Genomic DNA, 18,117 nt, shown 5'->3' with positions numbered 1-18,117 from the left:
AAAATCCATATTGTTGATTGCGATCTATACCTCTAAAAATGCATACAAAGAAAAATAATATATTTTAGTTGTTTTTAGCTTATGCATCGTGTGGACATAAAATTGGACAGCCTTCATTATGCTAGTATACTAAAATACACAATAAAGCATTTAATTGAGAATCTATCTTATAGATCCATACATGTTAAATATATACATAGATTGAAGATCAATAGATTTTAATATTTAGATCATAACAAATTATAATCTTATGTTTGCTTTATTCTCCAAGTTTTGTATTGAGATAGCGGATCAATGTCTTTGAAGTAAGATGCATATTCATCCATAGAAAGAACTTTTTTGAAACCACAATCTGACATCACTGCAGCAGGTTGCCCTTTCCAACGGCAACAATAAGCTCATTCTCATACTGGTTCACCACTTCCTTGAAAGGTGAGTGCCCCTGCACAACCTGTCTAGGTGAGATTTGCATCATTTTAAACATTCATTTTTGTATCAACTTAATGTATATATCAAAGATTACCAAATATATGATTTATGGTTTCTAAGTGTTTCTTATAGTATAAATAATGATCAATAGGGTGGATTTTTAATTTCGTTAACCTATTGTTGACTTTGGACTTTTCCTTTCAAGAAGAACAAAGTCCATCGTATGCACACATAATATATATTTTTATAGTATACCTATAGATGGCAATTTGCTCTATCCCATTGGATATTCAATCTAACCTGGTCCTAGTTGGATTGGTTTTATCTGACCTATTTAGAGTCAGTAGTGAGGATAGTTCTTCATTCTAAAACTCACAATAAATTTGGGATGGATATAAATAATGGCAATGCCGATCTCAAATCCAACTTGATTATATATAAATCTTGATGATTATGATGGTAATAGAGAAAAAACAATGTGATTGATCATGAGAAAGATTAATTATGTAAAAGGTTACAAAAGATGCTTGTTATTTAATTTTTTAGTTGATTGCCTTTTTTTATTTAAAAATTTTTAATTTTTTAAAGAATAATATTTTTTTTGTTATTTCTATTACTATTAAAAATTTAGTTTATTATGTTATATCTTTGTCCATTATTTTATTCAATACTATGTGAAGTAGTAAGATTTATTTTTTTTATTTTTTATTATTTGATTTATATGTAAAAAAAGAAGCAACTTTATCAATCCGAACATGCGCTAATCCACTCCATCTAACTCTATCTGCCCTATCTTACTTTGAGATGAATATGAGTTCGATATGAGCACGTGGCTTCCAATTGCAAAGGTGGACATGGGTAATGACCTACTTGACCTATATCCCCCTGTTACCATTCATATACTCACAGACGTGTACCTATGTGTATTCACACAAACATACATATATAAATTTTTTTCACATTATAAAAATAATCTAAGAGGGTGTTTGGTTCAATGGAATTGAGGTTTAGAATCAAAATAGAAATAGATGATCCATTCCAACCATTTGGCTGGAAAGAGTCTCATTTCGATTCTAATTTCGAAGCAGAATGAAAATAATTCAATGTATCTAAAATTTAATCCTTACTCTATCTCTTAAGGATTCAAATTTTTATTTCAATTTTGATTCTCATCATGAATCAAATGCTCTGAGAGATTTAGCCATTCCAATTCTGATTTCTAATCCACTCTGATTTTCATTCCGATTTTGATTCCGATGGTGAACCAAAGACAAATTTAAGCTGTTAGTTACATAAACATTATGCAGATATTTTTTTTTGGAGCCGTGGCAAACATGTTGCTTCAACATCTCTTAAAGGTAATATAGTTCATAACTATAAAATTACTCAAATCGAAAGAGGAAAGAAGCTCGCTTTACCCTCCAAGCGATGACAGAGAAAACTGAAGTCACTCTCCTAGCGTGGCCTAAACGGCGTGCAGAGGGTGAGCTATCGGAGAAGACTTATCTAACAACAATAAAGGTTCCGACTTCTTACCAAAAGTAAAAAAAAAAAAGAAAAAAAGGGTTCCGACTCATCTAAAAAGATTAATAGCAACTAGCACTAGTAATTGTACATCATGCCATTGCATTATCCATTCAATTACCCTTCTAACATTCTACCAAAAAAAAAAAAATTACCCTTCTAACATGGCTGTTTGGGATGGGTAAAATTCATGAGCTGAACCAAGCAACATGGTACTAGCACTGGTAACCGTACATCATGCCATTGCATTATCCATCCAATTACCCTTCTAACATTCTACCGAAGAAAGAAAAAACAAAAAAAATTACCCTTCTAACGTGGCTGCTTGGGATCGGTAAAATTCACGAGTTGAACCAAGTATATTTCATGAGAAGAAAAATAGAATATTTTAATTTTTCATAAATAGAAATTTTGTTCACGGTTAATTTTAATTTTGCGTGTCGAGGGTTACGGGTGGCCCGTTGCCCATGGCATCCAGAGCCAAGGAAGTTCAGACGTGAAGATTTATTTCAAATTTCCAATCTCCATATTTCTCCCAGAGATCACACAGAGACCTTTGTCTCTCTCTCTCTCTCTCTCGCTCAGGCAGAATGGAAGCCGCATCGCGGTGCTACTGCCACGCCCATCTCTCGTTCTTGATGAAGAAGAACGCAGCGGCTCCTTTTCCGGGTAGCGGTAATCTTTATTTTATCGACTTATATATATTTAGTTCTTTGTATTCCTTTCCCCTATGGAACGAAGCGAATTCTAAACTCTTGAACATTTCTTTCTTTCTTTCGGCAGAGAGAAGATCCAAGTACTCGGGCCAGTCCGTTGTATGTCGCCTCGCCACCTCCTTTCACTTTTCATCTCTTCCTGTCTTCCATAGACCAACCAATATTTCCGGATTTTAAGAGAAATGTTAAGATTTGGTTTCTTGATAGAGATAATCGGAATAAAAGTTGAATATAAAGTTAGGTCTCGATAGAATTTTGCACAATAGTCCTAACTCTCGAACATACTTATGTTTTTTTTTAAAAAAAAAATTGATTTAAAAAATATTGTCAAGAGAGCAATTCCTGTACGGGTATTGACGGTGGGCAAGAAGAGTCTCAAGGGGTCCAACTTCTAGTCGAAGAGTACAAGGAGAAGCTCAAAAACTATTGCAGCATTGAGGACGTTCTCATCAAATCTAATCCAAAGAATACTGGGTACACGATATGCTCTTTTTCTCTCCCTCCAAATAAAGAAGTGGCTATCCGTGATAAATATTTATGCTGCACTGATAACAGAGCCACTTCTTGTGTGATTTGATGTTTATGTTTCATATATATGCATGAGCTGATCTATATTCTGTGAAGAGTACTTTAATTTTGAAAGGATGGGCCTTTCAGTATCTTGTTTTGTTGCATGAATCTCTAAATTTTAGGAATATTTGAGAACATCACATCTCTGTATTGCATCTTAACACCCTTAATTCTGTGGTAGTGATACATTGTTCACCTTTTTATTCCTTCAGTACAATGTTGTTTGGCTGCAATTTGGATGTCTGATATGTTGAAATTTTTCCTTCTACTTGTGGCTCGGCATCAGAGTTGGTTCTTGCCGTATTAGATGTTATCAGATAAGCATAGGAGAACTAACAGAATGATCAATCTATTTAATATTCTCCTTTTCTTACTGATTTTGAAGTTTAATATGCTGGCATTTCAAGCAGCAACGTGAAGGCCCAGATCCAAGCTGAAGACATGCTTATCATGCAGCAAATTAAGCCTGGAGAATGGGTATGACCTTGAAACATTAAGGCTGCCATGTTCAGATCTTTCCTTTCTTTTTTCTCTGCTCCATGTTGACAGTTTCTCCAGGCAGGATGCTGGGTAATTTGAGTGGCTCTTCATTTTGTTTTCCCTCGATGATTGGTGCAGTGGATGTAGCAGATACTTGTGTGCTTAACCAACGGTTACTAATGGCAGTTACCATCTTGATATGGTGACATTCCCATACTCATTGAGTGAACAATGACGAGGAGAATTAAAGGGATAATCATTGAAAGAAGAAACAGAACGGAAAGAAGATTTCCATGACTTCCGCAACAAAATCATGGCAAATCAAAGCAAAATAACAGTCATTAGCAAACTCTGTAACTGTAGTCTGCCTAACTATAAGAACTTTTGATATTGGAGGATCTAGGCATTAATAGGACTAAATAATAATCGAGGATATCAGTCAACCTCAAACTTTGTGGTTAAGTCTGACTCTTCGGTTACACAAATTCTTCAGATTGATTGCTTGTATATTTGCCTCGCAGTTATCATGTTATTATGTTTCTTTCCATTTCATCTAGGTTGTTGTGTTGGATGAACATGGAGCAGACATTAGATCTGAGCAAATGGCCGACTTGGTAGGAGATGCAGTGACAACAGTATGCACTTGACCTTGTTTTAGTTTATTTTCACAATGGTTACCGATAGAAATGCCTCAGATGATTTGAATTGCTTAAGCAAACTATGTTTTACATTTGCGAAGTGAGCATGTTATTAATCAAGTATCCTTGTGTAATTATATTCCGTCTCGACTGGATCATATTTTGATCCAAATCGCACACAAGTCCTAGTACCTACTGTGTCTAATTCTAAATCCAGATGCTTTCTCCTATCAACTTCTCATAACTCTTGCATAATCAGAGGCTAGTTCATATCTTTCATTCTAACAGAAAGACATACCTCTGAAATTGTTTATTATTATCTTTCCCTGGAAAAAGGTCATATGTTTCTTTGAGGTTTCTTTGTGAGCTTTAGGTTTCAAATACTTAAAGGTACTCCAGTTAATGAGGAAAAGAAAATCATGAATTCTCCATGCTCTACTCTCTTGAAACCCCCTTCAGAACCTAATTTACCAAGATAATCTATTGTCTTACTTTAAGTATCATCTAGGAGCTCCACTTATTTTTTCTTCCCTCTCTTCTGAAAATGCCTTCAAGATGCTGCTCCTTCTATTATTGTTTACCCTTATATTTTCTTTTATCCTTTAACTTTCGAAAGAGAGAAGCATACTTACTTCGTGAAGCCACATGAAGATATGCATTTGCTATCATTGTCCATTGGATGCCAATTCAAATCAAGTTTGCAATATCCACTTCATGACTCCATGTACATGCCCTGGTGAGATCCAACTCAAAGAGCCCAAAAAATGTCGGAAGAGATAGGAAGCAAGATAGATTGGAAGCCCAAATCCTGTTTGCCTAATCGTATAAAATGCAAATCTCCACATTCAAATACTCTCTGATAAACCTTTTCTAAAATTGAGGCTATACTCAAATTTAGTGGCCGCTTGTAGGCCATGAATTTGTGAAATTCATAGAGCAGAAGTAAATGTCATGTGATTCATGAAAACTGACATTCCTTATTTTCATGTATATGCTATATTAAACGGCATGTTGCTTCTTTGTTTATGGGTTCAATTCAGATGGAATTATTATGGATGCATGCTTACAAGTATACTTGCAACATAAAGCTACAATTATGTTTCAATTTGGATAACAAAATAAAAAGAAACAGGATATGAGTAAATACATATACAGCCACTTGTGGATGCATAGGTGGGAAAATACTTAAGTACCATCTAATTCTTTTAATGAAAATTTCTAAATGCTTTTGGCACTGGCATAGTAACATTACAATATATAAAATCTGGCTACATAAAATGCATGTATGCACAATACAATATCATTTTCCTTTCTTTTTTTTTTATTTTAATTTATCAACCGTTAGAGTGACTTGTAAGAGCCCTTCCCGTCAAGCATGTAAACATCTGCATTTTGTTGAATTTGTTTTAGGGATCATCAAGACTTGTGTTTTGCATTGGTGGTCCATATGGTCATGGGCTGCAAGTGCGCGAGCGTGCTGATGTGATCATTAGATTGTCCTCCATGGTTCTAAATCACCAGATTGCATTAATAGTGCTACTGGAGCAACTGTACCGGTAAGGCTTTTGTAGTTTTTTCTACTGTCTAGTTCTTTGAGTCATGTATTCATTATGCAACAAAACATGAAACAGTATTTATAATCTTGTAAGAGTGTGTATGGGCCAAACATGGTAAACCAATCTAAAGTTTTAATTTCATGACCCATTTCTTTGTCATTAAATTTATGGGATCATGCCAATTCTAATGGTGTTATTTGAACTATTGATCTCTCTCTCTCTCTCTGGCAATTGCAAAACCATGAGTCCTTTTTTCTCCAATATATACTTTCAAGGGTTTTGTCTTTCTATAGCTGAAAGATAACCAGATCAGACGGGATGGGGCTTGCCGATTATGATTATTCCTGTGACATAATTCTGTACTTCTACTTTCCTCTCACTTTAGGTAGACTCATAAACTCTTCAACATTTACTTTTCAGAGCATGGACTATTATCAAAGGGCAGAAGTACCACCACTAACATAGGCCAACAAAGTCAAATAAAAGTTCGTGGGGTTTCCTAGTGGAAATGTCGAGCAAAAATATTCTTGCTAGCTGTCTTTGCAGGTGAGCATTCCAGTCATAGTTGCCATTGTCATTCATGTTTATTTTGATACTTTTGCATGCTTTTCCATTACAAAGTATTTTATAATTTTTTAATCTAAACATTGTAAGATTTAGTAGTTCATGGAATTGGCCCCATGAGTTAATGAAAATATAAAATTACTTTATGGTTCATGTGCTATATTGCACTAAAAGAGTTCCTGGTATCAATGATCTAAGTGAATCATCAGACTCGATATGAATCATTTTGACTACTACGAATATCTAAGAGGATTGTCAGCCTTGATATGTATCACTCTTGCCACTGCAAAGACTTGATATGGATCATATTGGCTACTACGAGTAGAACTAAGTGGGATCCAGGAGCAAAATCCACCACATGAAGAGGCCAAATCGCATGCCTAACTCCATGAGGTGATAACTTGGTTATATAATGCTCGATTGAGATGATTTTTTTTTTTATAATAAAATTTGGCATCTTTTCAACATCTACAATTTTGTGCTAGCTCCTAAAGGGACTAAATTGGGCCAAAATTTCATTATTTTAGCCCCAAAACAAACTGATCAAATCGGAAATTTCTTTTTTGGATAAGATTTTGATCTAGAGTTATCTTCCAATCCATAAAGAATTAGGCAAAGTGATGGAAGGCAGAGATGATGTAGAAGTCGAGATTTATCTCCTATAAAATTTTAGTATCTTTTATGATTTTTTAATTTATCATGTATATTTTTTAAAGATCTAGTTCTATTTAAGATAGAAAGAGGAATCCAACTCAACTTGTTCAATGGTAGATGTCCTTCCAGAAAATAAGAAGGGGAATCCAATCCGAATAGTGAAAGGCCAGACCTCACTATTATAAATGGGGGCCATGTCCCTCAGTTTTAATGTGTAGAGAATAAAATAAAAAGAAAGAAAACATACTTGAGCCCTATTTTCGAGAACTCTTCTTTTCTTCTACCTTTTTCTCTGTGAGATTTAAATTGAGTGGGTTGAAGAAAATCTTCCTTTTCTCTGACCAGATTAATCAAAGTATGTAGCTTGTAGATTGATTGTATTTTCAGGAGGATTCATTCACCTTTATACCATTCGTAGGTCAAGGTTGCTAGTGCTCACATAGATTCAGACGAACATATTCATGTATATACTAACAATCTTGAAAGTTGCATGTAGAACATTCAAGAAAAGCCAGTTTTTCTAGTTACCATCAAAGGCTTAAATATATAGTTCCAAATTCAGAAGAGACATAAGGAAAACATTTCAATTCTGGTCTAACAGTTTTTACTAAATATTTTCCTCTTGTAGATAATCACATGATACTTTTCCTTAGCATTTAAGATACAACTCGAAAGAAAAAGTTGAGATCATTATTGTTCATAATGTCATTAAGCTGAGTTTTCTTTTTGCTGATATGAGGTTCTATAATCCGGTTGCATGTTGCATGTGCTACCTGTGCTGCATGGATGCAGATGCAATAGTCAGATGTTCGACACAGTCTAGCATCTAAATTAGGCAAAAGGAAAGAAAAAAGAAATGAATGGTTTAAAAAAGGGAAAACATAATTTTATGTAAATTAAAATGTTGATAGTCTTTTTTCAATATAGGCAAAATATTCACCAAGACATTACTTGTTGAGGTTTTCTCATAAATATGTTTCAAACTCCTAGTTTACCTTGAGGATATAAGTAAGATAACATTGCCAAGCTATTTTTATACCCATGTACTTTACCAACCTGAAGCCCACTTCTAGCAGCATTATGGTTGGTCGAACTTGTAGTTGGGCATATACAGCATCAAATTATGTTCACTGGACTTATGGAGCAGGTTAGTTTTCACCCTAAATTGATTTGCATAGGTTTTTGTACAAGGGGAAAAACATTAGTAGTTTTCATTTGTAGGTGCATTATGTCTGATATGACATGTCTATTTGTAATAGGAGTTGGTAATGGCCCAAGAGAATATTGGTATTTCAGTGTTTCAAAATAAGCAAGCACAACTGAGATTATTATGATGTCTGGGTCCATGTTTTCTTTGTCGTTCTGAAGTATAGGATATTGGGAACTTGTGCTATAGCACTTGTACCAAGCTTTGCCATACCAACCCATACAGACTGTATTATACCATATTGGTAAGATATTGGTACATATCAAGGTTCGATTCAGTATATGAATCGAATCGGTCCATATCGGTCTAAAGTACTGTGCAAAACCAAGATGTGTACAATACTATAACAACCCGTGCTACCAGGTTTGGTGTGCTACCATGATAAAAAGAACAAAAAGCGGGGTTAGGGGTTATCTCACTACAGAGCGCATGTTGTACCATACAAAACCAGTACTCTATCAATATGATATCCAGTATCGAGATTGCGGACCTCGACATATACATTTAAAAGTAAATTTTTCCTAGATTATTTCCTATTGTAGAGATTGAGTTTTAAATAAAAAGGTTTTCATAAATCAAGTTCATATCCTAGACTTCAGAGAACCAAGATTTAACTTGAACGATTTTGTGCAGGCAAAGACCGATGATCCAGGAGGTGAGCATGTTGCTTACGAGTTTCTGGGATTACGAGCTTCCAAAGGAGATAACAGTTTTCCCAGGACAAACATATATTAAGCAAGTTATACGTTTAAAGTTTAAAAGCACAAATCAGAGAAATGATCTTGCCAAAAGAGGGGAAGATGGAACAATATGAGAGGCTCGATACTGAAATGTAATAACATGACAGTATTTTTTTTTTTTTTTTTAACTAGAATTCAGAATTGGTTGCTCAGAAATTGGAATGGGGCAACCGTTTATACTTCCTTTTCACTGAATATAAACTAAAATATCAGTAGTTTCTGATAATTCATTACCAGAATTCAGAATGCTATAACATCATGCCAGGACATCAAAAGTCGCTGATGATTTCTTAACTTGGAATGAGTTACATAATATAGAACTGACTTCATTACTAGTACTGGTGGATTAACTCTACTGCAGATTGTCCGCAAATAGCCACCAATTCAATTTGGATCCTGTCAAGGATTGAACCACAACTTGGTTGCAAAAGTACTTTTTGTGGAACTTGAAAAGAAAAGCTTCCCTGCATGAGTCAGATAAAGAAAGAAAACATTTTTCGAAGCCTTAGAAATAAACGATAAGTAAATAAATAAACAAAACAGATTATGGTAGTGAAAAAACAAGCATCTGCTTCTTTCTTCTTACCACACCAAAGTGAGCGACACTCTGGTTAGATGCCCGTAAAGATCATGGGCTTCTATTAAATTGGGTGGCAGTAAACATTTACAAGGGTCGTATCAAGTTATTTGGAAGCGTTTGCATCCTAAAGTGTTGTCGGTCAGGCATGGATAAAAGTAAGTGGAATTTGAACAGAAGTCCAAGGAGAAGAGAGAAGTGAAGGGGAACTCAAGCTTAATGCACGCTGACTATCAAATGTCCAACCGGAAAGCGCTGCTTTCACAGGATTAAATGGGTGCACACATAGAGTTTTAAGTCTTGTGGCACAGTTACAGAAAGATGCACCAGGTGTTTCTTGTCCTTGTTACAGGACAGATGACGACTTCATCCCTGCTCTGGCATTTTTCCATCATAATGGCTGTTCTCAATTTTCCGAGCCGCTTCATTTCATCCCCCAAAGTCTCTCCGCTACATTTTGGCCCTGCTTCTGCGACATATGTAAGAAAAAAAAAAAGAACAAAATCAAACTTAAGCCTCACCAAGGAACATATATAGAGGAAATAAGGACAGTTCTTTACTAAAACTACCAAAAATAGAGCCAAATTTTCGACGATTTCTGGTCAGAGAGCTATAAGACTCGAATGTGCCATCACGCTCACTAGGTAATCAATCCATTGCTAAAGAACAGCACGACCTAAAATACGTCGCTAAGCAGATATTCTGTGGCAAAAGTGCATCACTTAGTGTATTGATACGGGATGGCAGTTGACCTCTGCTTAGGCTGACAACGTCGGAGCCTCAGCGACACGACAACTTGGTCGGCCCGGTCATCATTGAGCCAACATGATGATTCAAGATTCATGGCAGAAGTTACATGCCGAAAACTTGCCTTATCTACTTCACCTCCTAAATGTACCTTGAACTACTGGATAACAGTTCATCTCCATTAGATGATGTAGAAACAGCATGATTCACTCTGCCACTCCTTGTATTTTCAAAGATGACCGGCCACCCTACCTAATAGGGAGAAACGGAGAACCTCTGGATAAGCTCTTTGGCTAAACACTCTCCCTTCTTCCACTGTTCTCTGACGATTGATTTGAGCGTCGAAAGGTCCCTATCAAAAATAATTCTGGTAAGAAACTTGATTTGTAGGTTCCTCCCCTCCAGTGCCAAATTAAGCTCTAGCCCTTCCAAATTTGTCAAGTTCTAGAGTTAGGCTAATCATCCACAATAACAAATTGACACTAGAGGAAGAGCTCTAGGCTTGCTCAGAAAAGAAGAATAGTTTATAGCCATGAGATCTCGAAAAGGAGGATCAAATGCCTCACGACGGTCTAATGGGACGGTATCTCATCCGGCCGAGTTACAACCACCATCAATCGAGGTGCCGCTCCCGGCTGAGGTGTAGACCCAAGATGAGATGCCACTTCCATGATCTGAGAATCAGCATCCAATCTTTCAACAGGCTCAGAGGGTAGTCCTCGAGTAATTCAACCTACTCATGTAGTAGGTCTAGACTCTAACTGCGGCCATTTAGTAGACAGCCACAGCCTCTCAACTGACCCTGCAATAAGTGCCTCGACAGCAACAGCAACTTTAGTTACCTCCCCGAAGCTTGAAACGAGCACAGCAGAGCTGGCACAGCTGACCAAGGATTCTAGAGGAGGGCCTTCCAAGCATTCCTTGACTCCTTAGTAGGAAAAAGATTCCACACCAAGAAGATCACCACCTCAACACTCCAAGCATTACATTGCTCAAGATGCTGACGTGGATTGCGGGCTTCAGGAGATATATAGACAAATCAAGGCACTATGGGGATGGACTTCGATGCATGATGGGAGTCCGACTTCAATGCCAACCTGTCCTTCAGCAAAAAATCATAGATGAAAAGATCCCTATCAACTTTAAAATGTCAAAGCCGGAAGCATATGATGGAACCATCAATTTTGTGGATCATCTAAAAAGTTTCAAAGTCCTGTACTCTTACACGGGACAACTAACGGGATCCTCTATCGAGCTTTTCCGTCCACTTTATGAAAGCAACTTGGTATTGGTACTCGAGTTTGCACCCGAGCTTGATTCATTCCTTCAAGCAACTAGGTCGGCCGTTCATAGCCCACTTCGTCAACATTCGACGATAATGGCATATGTCTGACTCTCTCATGAATATTAAATAGAAAAAAGAAAAGTTCCTTAGGAACTATATGAGCTGTTTAACTATATTGAAGATATACAATCTGGACCCGTCGGTCATCATGTCGAATCTTAAGTGGAGAGTTATGATTGCCAATTCCTCCTCCCTGGAGAAGAGATATCCGAGAGACTTCGTTGAAATATTAGCTCGGATAAAAAAATATGTCAATATCGAGGAGGCTTATGAGCGGCATGAAGGCTTATCGGAAAGCAAATCCATTGAACAAAAAAAGATAGGTCAAGGGAAAAGGAATGTATGGTGACCCATTTACATCCCCAATGGTAGCCAAAGCAGAACCTATTGTAATAACAAATTAGGTGTAGCATGCTCACAGACATCTGAAAATCATAAAATTTGTTTAAAAAAATGATGAGAACATGAGGTGGCCTGCAAGCGTATGAACGTTCCTACACATTTTTTCAGGACCAATTCAGAGACCAATGTAACCACATGTATTACATCCAAGAGTAAAACAGGCTCTGCAATTATTTTCCATAGATATTAAGCTTCGAAGTGCTTTTAAGTGCCTCAAGACAACCACATACATAGATTTCCAAACTTCAAATGAAACATTCGACTGCCACCCAACTCAAAACTAGATGCTGTATTTTCTTTGTTTCCTCGGTATAAAATACTGCAATTTCTTTTCAAGGATTTGGCTTACCACCATCTTCACCGGCCGCATTTTCTCCACATTCAGATTGACCAGCAGCTTCTGGGCTCTCGGGAGTCAGGTGGTGGTGGTAGAACACCGGCTCTGAAAAGTATACGTTGGACAGGCTCCGAAGGCTGTGCACCAACTGATAGCCAATACCTACGGCAGCAGAAAAAAACAAAGATAAATAATTTGTTGACTCGCAAGCCTGATCAAGGAATGCATTTATTCATTTTTTGAAAGTAAGAAACAATTTTCCATGACTAAAACCATTTCTGTATTTTCTGTATATCTCTACATAATTCATGGTTAACCACTGAGGAAAATGCATAGAACCGATTCAATAGTCACTCAAACATCATGTGCCATTTTCAAAATAGTCCATAACATCACCAAAAAATAAAAAAGTTCTTATTTGTTTGTTTGAATAAAAAATTTGACAAATTTTAGTAACTTATTACTACATCTCTGGAAAGGTTTTCCTTTCTAGGAAAAGTTTTACTTCTTTTCCTTTCCCATACATTTTTTTGCTACCAAACATATCCTTTAAAAAAGCTAGATAAAAACCCATAGATGGACATTGTAAGATCTCATCATTCAAATCTGCCAAGAGTCACAAAGGCATTGCAAATCATATGCAAGTTAAAATGATGTACCAATTTTTTTTTCCCCCTTTTAGAAGCAAGAAAACTGATTTCATTCTGTACTGCAGATGATGAACTTGGAGAAGCCACATTCGCTGAAAATAGATGCATGAGTATCAGACAATTCCAAGCATGACAACGAAAAAAATGATAAACACAAATCTCAAAAATGAAATACCTTTTTTTACTACAATATTTTTGTAAAAAAGAAAAGGCAAATTAGAGGCCTTAGAACAAGTCTCTGCTTTGAAAAAGAATTCATAGATGTTGTTTGACGCTCCTGCCCCTTCCATTCAGAGGCATATAAAATATATCAGTTACCAAGGCTGTACAATGGAGTCTTGATTATAGGATATTGCAAATAATGTCACTATTGTGTCTAGCATGTATCGATAGCCAGGATGGGAGTGAGGCATCCTGATCTATTCATCCTCCACTGTATATGAAACCTTGAAATATGAAAACTTACAAAAGAAAAAAAAAAAAAAAACTTATTACTCCTGTACAAAATTACAAATGAAATGATAGCAAATAATATTGTAATAAAGTGACTAAGCAATGGTATGAAAATGCCTATGGCATGAACCAACATGAGCTACATGACAACCATAGCTGGACAAATCTCAGAAATATAAGAAACTGCATGAGAAGAGTAGTTTCCTTCTTACTTCTATTCAATTGCTAAGAATTCAGAAGTGCCCTAAATAGCATACTTTTGTAATTTGCTATTTAACCGACTGCCACCTAGGTAGCTGTAGCTTGAGTTGGTCCAGTAGAGGCAGGTATGCATAGATGAATGTTAACCACAAGCTCATAGAAATGGAGGCTTTTGGGGGCTCACAAATTCCATATGGTGCAATAATTGTACATGATTGCTTGGAAGCGAGAAGGGAAAGAAATGAGCTAGAACAAGGCATTAACAAACAATGTTTTACCATCCAGATGTAAGCTATGCCAGGCAATTGCTTCAAATTGTTAATCTGGAAGTCATTAAACCATTTCTTTGTTAAATTTACATGCATGTTTAAAAATGCTGCAAGAAGAATAAGCCCATACTACGAGCATGGAGCAAAAATCTAACATCATAATGGCAAGGATTTTGTTACAATTGTCTCGTGTCTTTTTCTCTTACCCAACTCTCATACTCAGCATTTTATACATCATACCCAAATTTCTCATTGCTTACATCAAATTTGACAAAGAATTTTCCACCCTAGCAATTCCCATACAACCATAAGTCTGCAGGTTTCATTACTCCTATGATAGCATCATATACCAGGGTTTTAATTCTCAAACAATGAAATATGGTAGCATTGTTAAATGTGATGAAAAGAAAAAAAATTTGTCAAAGGGCAGAACTTGTAACTCCCTCTCGTCACTAACAAAGTGGAAGGAGAAGGTCTCGAGGATAGTACTAAAGGTTTGAAAGTCTGAAGAGGCCATTATGCATAAGGAAAACTCAAGTCACCTCTACAACTCAGGGAACAAGTCCTGTATCCGGTAAAATTTATGATTCATAGATTCAATGTGGCTTTCTATAATGGAAAAAACATGCAACATTCTAGAAGGGCAACCAGATCTAATAATATCAACTGATTTGTCTCTTGCATCTAACCTTATGTCACTCAAAGCACATTGCTTTTGATTTTATGCCAAATTAACTATAATGCATTGGTAACTATTCTCTAACTTGCATTGCCATCTAGCTTTATGATGTTCTCTGGGGCTATATATTGAGGCAACTGCATTGCCATCTATCTTTACGATGTTCTCTAGGGATATATATTGAGGCAATAGATCTACAAAAATATCTCTTGAACCTTTTTTTTATGGTTTTTGTTGCAGCCAATCTCCGAGTACGTCTGACTTCGGTGAAGAGTAACTAACAAAATAAATCCACTGATCAGAATTGTATCCGGCAGGGATTCTCCGATGCCTAAGTCAGCGAGGAGTGGTGAATAGGATATTTAGTATAGAATTCGATGGAGTTTTAGCCCAGATGTCTTACTCTTGCTATCCCCTTACCTCTCCTTTATATAGGTAATTTGGATGTAACCGTTGAGCACATGGGGTCCCACTTTTTATGAGACTAAAGGATAGTTAATCCCTATTATTGGGCCATAATCATAGAGTTAGTGGGCAGTTTATGCCCACTAACGATCGTAGTATGCGGTTGTTTCTCATGATTGTGATATCGTGATTATAAATTAGGCAGTCGGCCTCGACAATCAGCCATAACAGTCGATAGTTGGTCATGATAGTTGGCAATCGGTCATGGCAGTTGACCGTCGGCCATAGCAGAGTTATTATGGTCATCTGACAATCGACCGTAATGACTCTACCTCGACTATGATGATGCTGCCTTGAACAGATGATGCTGATTCAGCCAAATGGTGATGGTTCGATCAGATGATACTAGTAGGATGTCGGGGTAACGATACACTGATATCTCGAAGCTGTAGATTCTAGAGGAACATCTTAACTTCAACTTTGAAATAAATGTACCTCCATGCTCTCTTTTGACTTAGGATCCTAGCTTCAGCATTAAAACATCTTGACCTTTTGGGGGAGGTCACATCAAAGATCCCTTCAAAAGGATAGGGACATGATAGTGTGGGTTCCAATGGGACCATGCTTAGTGTTTGGGGAACGCAGCCATGTAATCTGATGGGGCCATGCTTAATCTTTTGGGAATGCGGCCATGCTCTGTCACCCCATAGAATCGAAAATTGATCTTGAGTCAGATATCAATGTGGAGTCGGAGGGAGGAGGGCTGACCTTGAATTGGACAGCCGACATAAAATCGGAGGAGCAAATTTGATTATCCCAACAGTTGCCCCTCACTCTCAAGTCCAAAGTGACTTGACGTGTTGGACGACAAAAGTCAGCATATCTTCTACTATAATTTTGAGCTCAGATTCTGTGGTCGTTTCGATTGCCAACCGAAGTCGGTATATTCTTTCGTCCGACCATAATCGAGTTGATATATAGAGTTGCTCAATCGAAGTCGGTAAGTAGATTCGATCGATCGGAGTTAGCATGTAGATTCGATCGATCGAAATTGACATGTAGATTTAATCAACTGGAGTCGACATATTCTTCCATCTAATCGTAGTTAAGTCGGCATGTTGTTGCATCCGATCGTAGTCGAGTCGGTATGTTGTTCCGTCCAACTGTAGTCGAATTGGCATATTATTCCATCCGACCGTAGTCGAGTCGGCATATCTTTCGATCGAAGAGTCGTCCGATCGAAATTAGTATGTAGATTCGATCGATTGAAGTTGGTATGTAGAGTCAATCGACCGAAGTCGGTTTGTAGGTTCGATCGATGGAAGTCGGTATGTAGATTTGACTGATTGAAGTCGGCTTGTTGTGAATGCCGAATATGTCGAGAGCTGGAATGTTATGAATGTTGGGAGGCTAAGAGTCGGTATGCTGCGAGTGCCGATAGTATTGTCGGTGCAGAGTGGGGCAAGATGGCTGTCTTGAAGGTATAACCTGTGGTGCCAGCTCCTTCAGTTGCTGTTGTCGTCATTCTATAGTCTGTTGAAGACTATGAATAGCTTCGGTGAGTGTCTTCACCTCAGCCTTGAGGTTTATCTCAATAATGATGGACGTATTCTAGACTTTTTCTCTTATCAGAATAGTGGTGGCTTGACATGATGGGAACGTCGAACCAGTCGTTGTTTCGGAGATAGAGAAGGAGATCGTTGCGGGGCACGACAACTGTGCCTAGATGGCACTGTGTGCGTCACTGGCTCCTCCACCGATTGCTGCGGTTGTTGTTGTGTTTGCTGCTGTTGGAGGCTGTGCACTACCTCCGTCAGTATTTTTACCTGTTGCACCAGGATAGTAAATTGCTGAGCATCCGCGGTGATGATCGGACGTAAGGAGCTGGGCTCTACCGGTGGAGGTGGAGGTGGAGGTGAAGGCAGAAGATCTTCCCAACGAAAAGTCTACCTGGCGGAGCCGGTGGAGATGTTCTGGGCTCTTGTTTTCATCATGATTGGATTCGTTCTGCCCCCTACTTGGAATGCCAATATATTGCGGCAATCTCCGAATGCACCTGACTCCAGTGAAAAACAACCTGCAAAATAAATTCACTGACCGAAATTGTGTTCGGCGGGGATCCTCCAATGCCTAAGTCAGTGGAGAGTAATGAACATGATATTTAGTATAAAATTTGGTAGAGTTTTAGTCCAGATGTCTTATCCTTGCTGTCTCCTTACCTCTCCTTTATATAGGCAATTTGGATGTAACCATTGAACATGCGGGGTCCCACTTTTTATGGCACTAAAGAATAGTTAATCCCTATTATTGGATCATAATCATGGAGTTAGTGGGCAATTTATGTCCATTGACGATCGTGGTCTGTGATTGTTTCTCATGATTGTGATATCGTGATTGTAGAATAGACAATCGACCATGACAGACGGCAGTCGGTCATGGCAATCGACAGTCGATCATGGCAGTCGATCATCGGTCATAACAGTCGGTTGTTTGACAATCGATCGTAATAACTCTGCTTCAGCCATGATGATGCTGCCTTAGTCAAATGATGTTGATTCAGCTAGATGGTGATGGTTCGACCAAATGATGCTGGTAGGACGTCAGGGTGACGATACACTGATATCCTGAAGCTGTTAGTTCTAGTGAAACATCTTAACTTCAACTTTGAAATAAATGTACCTCCATACTCTCTTTTGACTCGGGATTCCAGCTTCATCATTAAAACATCTTGATCTTTTGGGGGAGGTCATATCAAAGATCCCTTCAAATGGCCAAGGACATAATAGCCTGGGTTCCAATAGGACCGTGCTTAGTATTTTGGGAATGCAGCCATGCAATCCGACAGGGCCATGCTTAACCTTTTGGAAATGCGGCCATGCTCTGTCATCCCGCAGAATCAGAAACTAATCTTGAGTCGGGTGCCGATGTGGAGTCGGGTGGAGGAGGGCCGTCCTTGAATCGTGCGGTCGACGTA

The 18,117-nt window shown here is 37.7% G+C and overlaps 1 protein-coding gene across 1 annotated transcript; it reads left to right on the top strand.

The window, feature by feature from the left end:
- Nucleotides 1–1,062: 1,062 nt before the first annotated feature.
- On the top strand, nucleotides 1,063–9,372 carry LOC105039329 (putative RNA methyltransferase At5g10620). The gene is given in 9 exon segments (XM_073245804.1): nucleotides 1,063–2,628; nucleotides 2,737–2,768; nucleotides 3,002–3,038; nucleotides 3,041–3,143; nucleotides 3,650–3,716; nucleotides 4,277–4,354; nucleotides 5,768–5,913; nucleotides 6,334–6,459; nucleotides 8,972–9,372. Coding segments are annotated over 8 exon segments (588 nt in total). The 5' UTR covers nucleotides 1,063–2,543; the 3' UTR covers nucleotides 6,374–6,459; nucleotides 8,972–9,372.
- The last annotated feature ends 8,745 nt before the right edge of the window (nucleotides 9,373–18,117 follow it).

The sequence above is a fragment of the Elaeis guineensis genome, chromosome 1 (genome assembly GCF_000442705.2).
Source record: "Elaeis guineensis isolate ETL-2024a chromosome 1, EG11, whole genome shotgun sequence".
Taxonomy (NCBI): domain Eukaryota; kingdom Viridiplantae; phylum Streptophyta; class Magnoliopsida; order Arecales; family Arecaceae; genus Elaeis; species Elaeis guineensis.
Note: the sequence above shows the minus strand (reverse complement) of the source record. Positions and strands in the feature narration are given on the sequence as shown.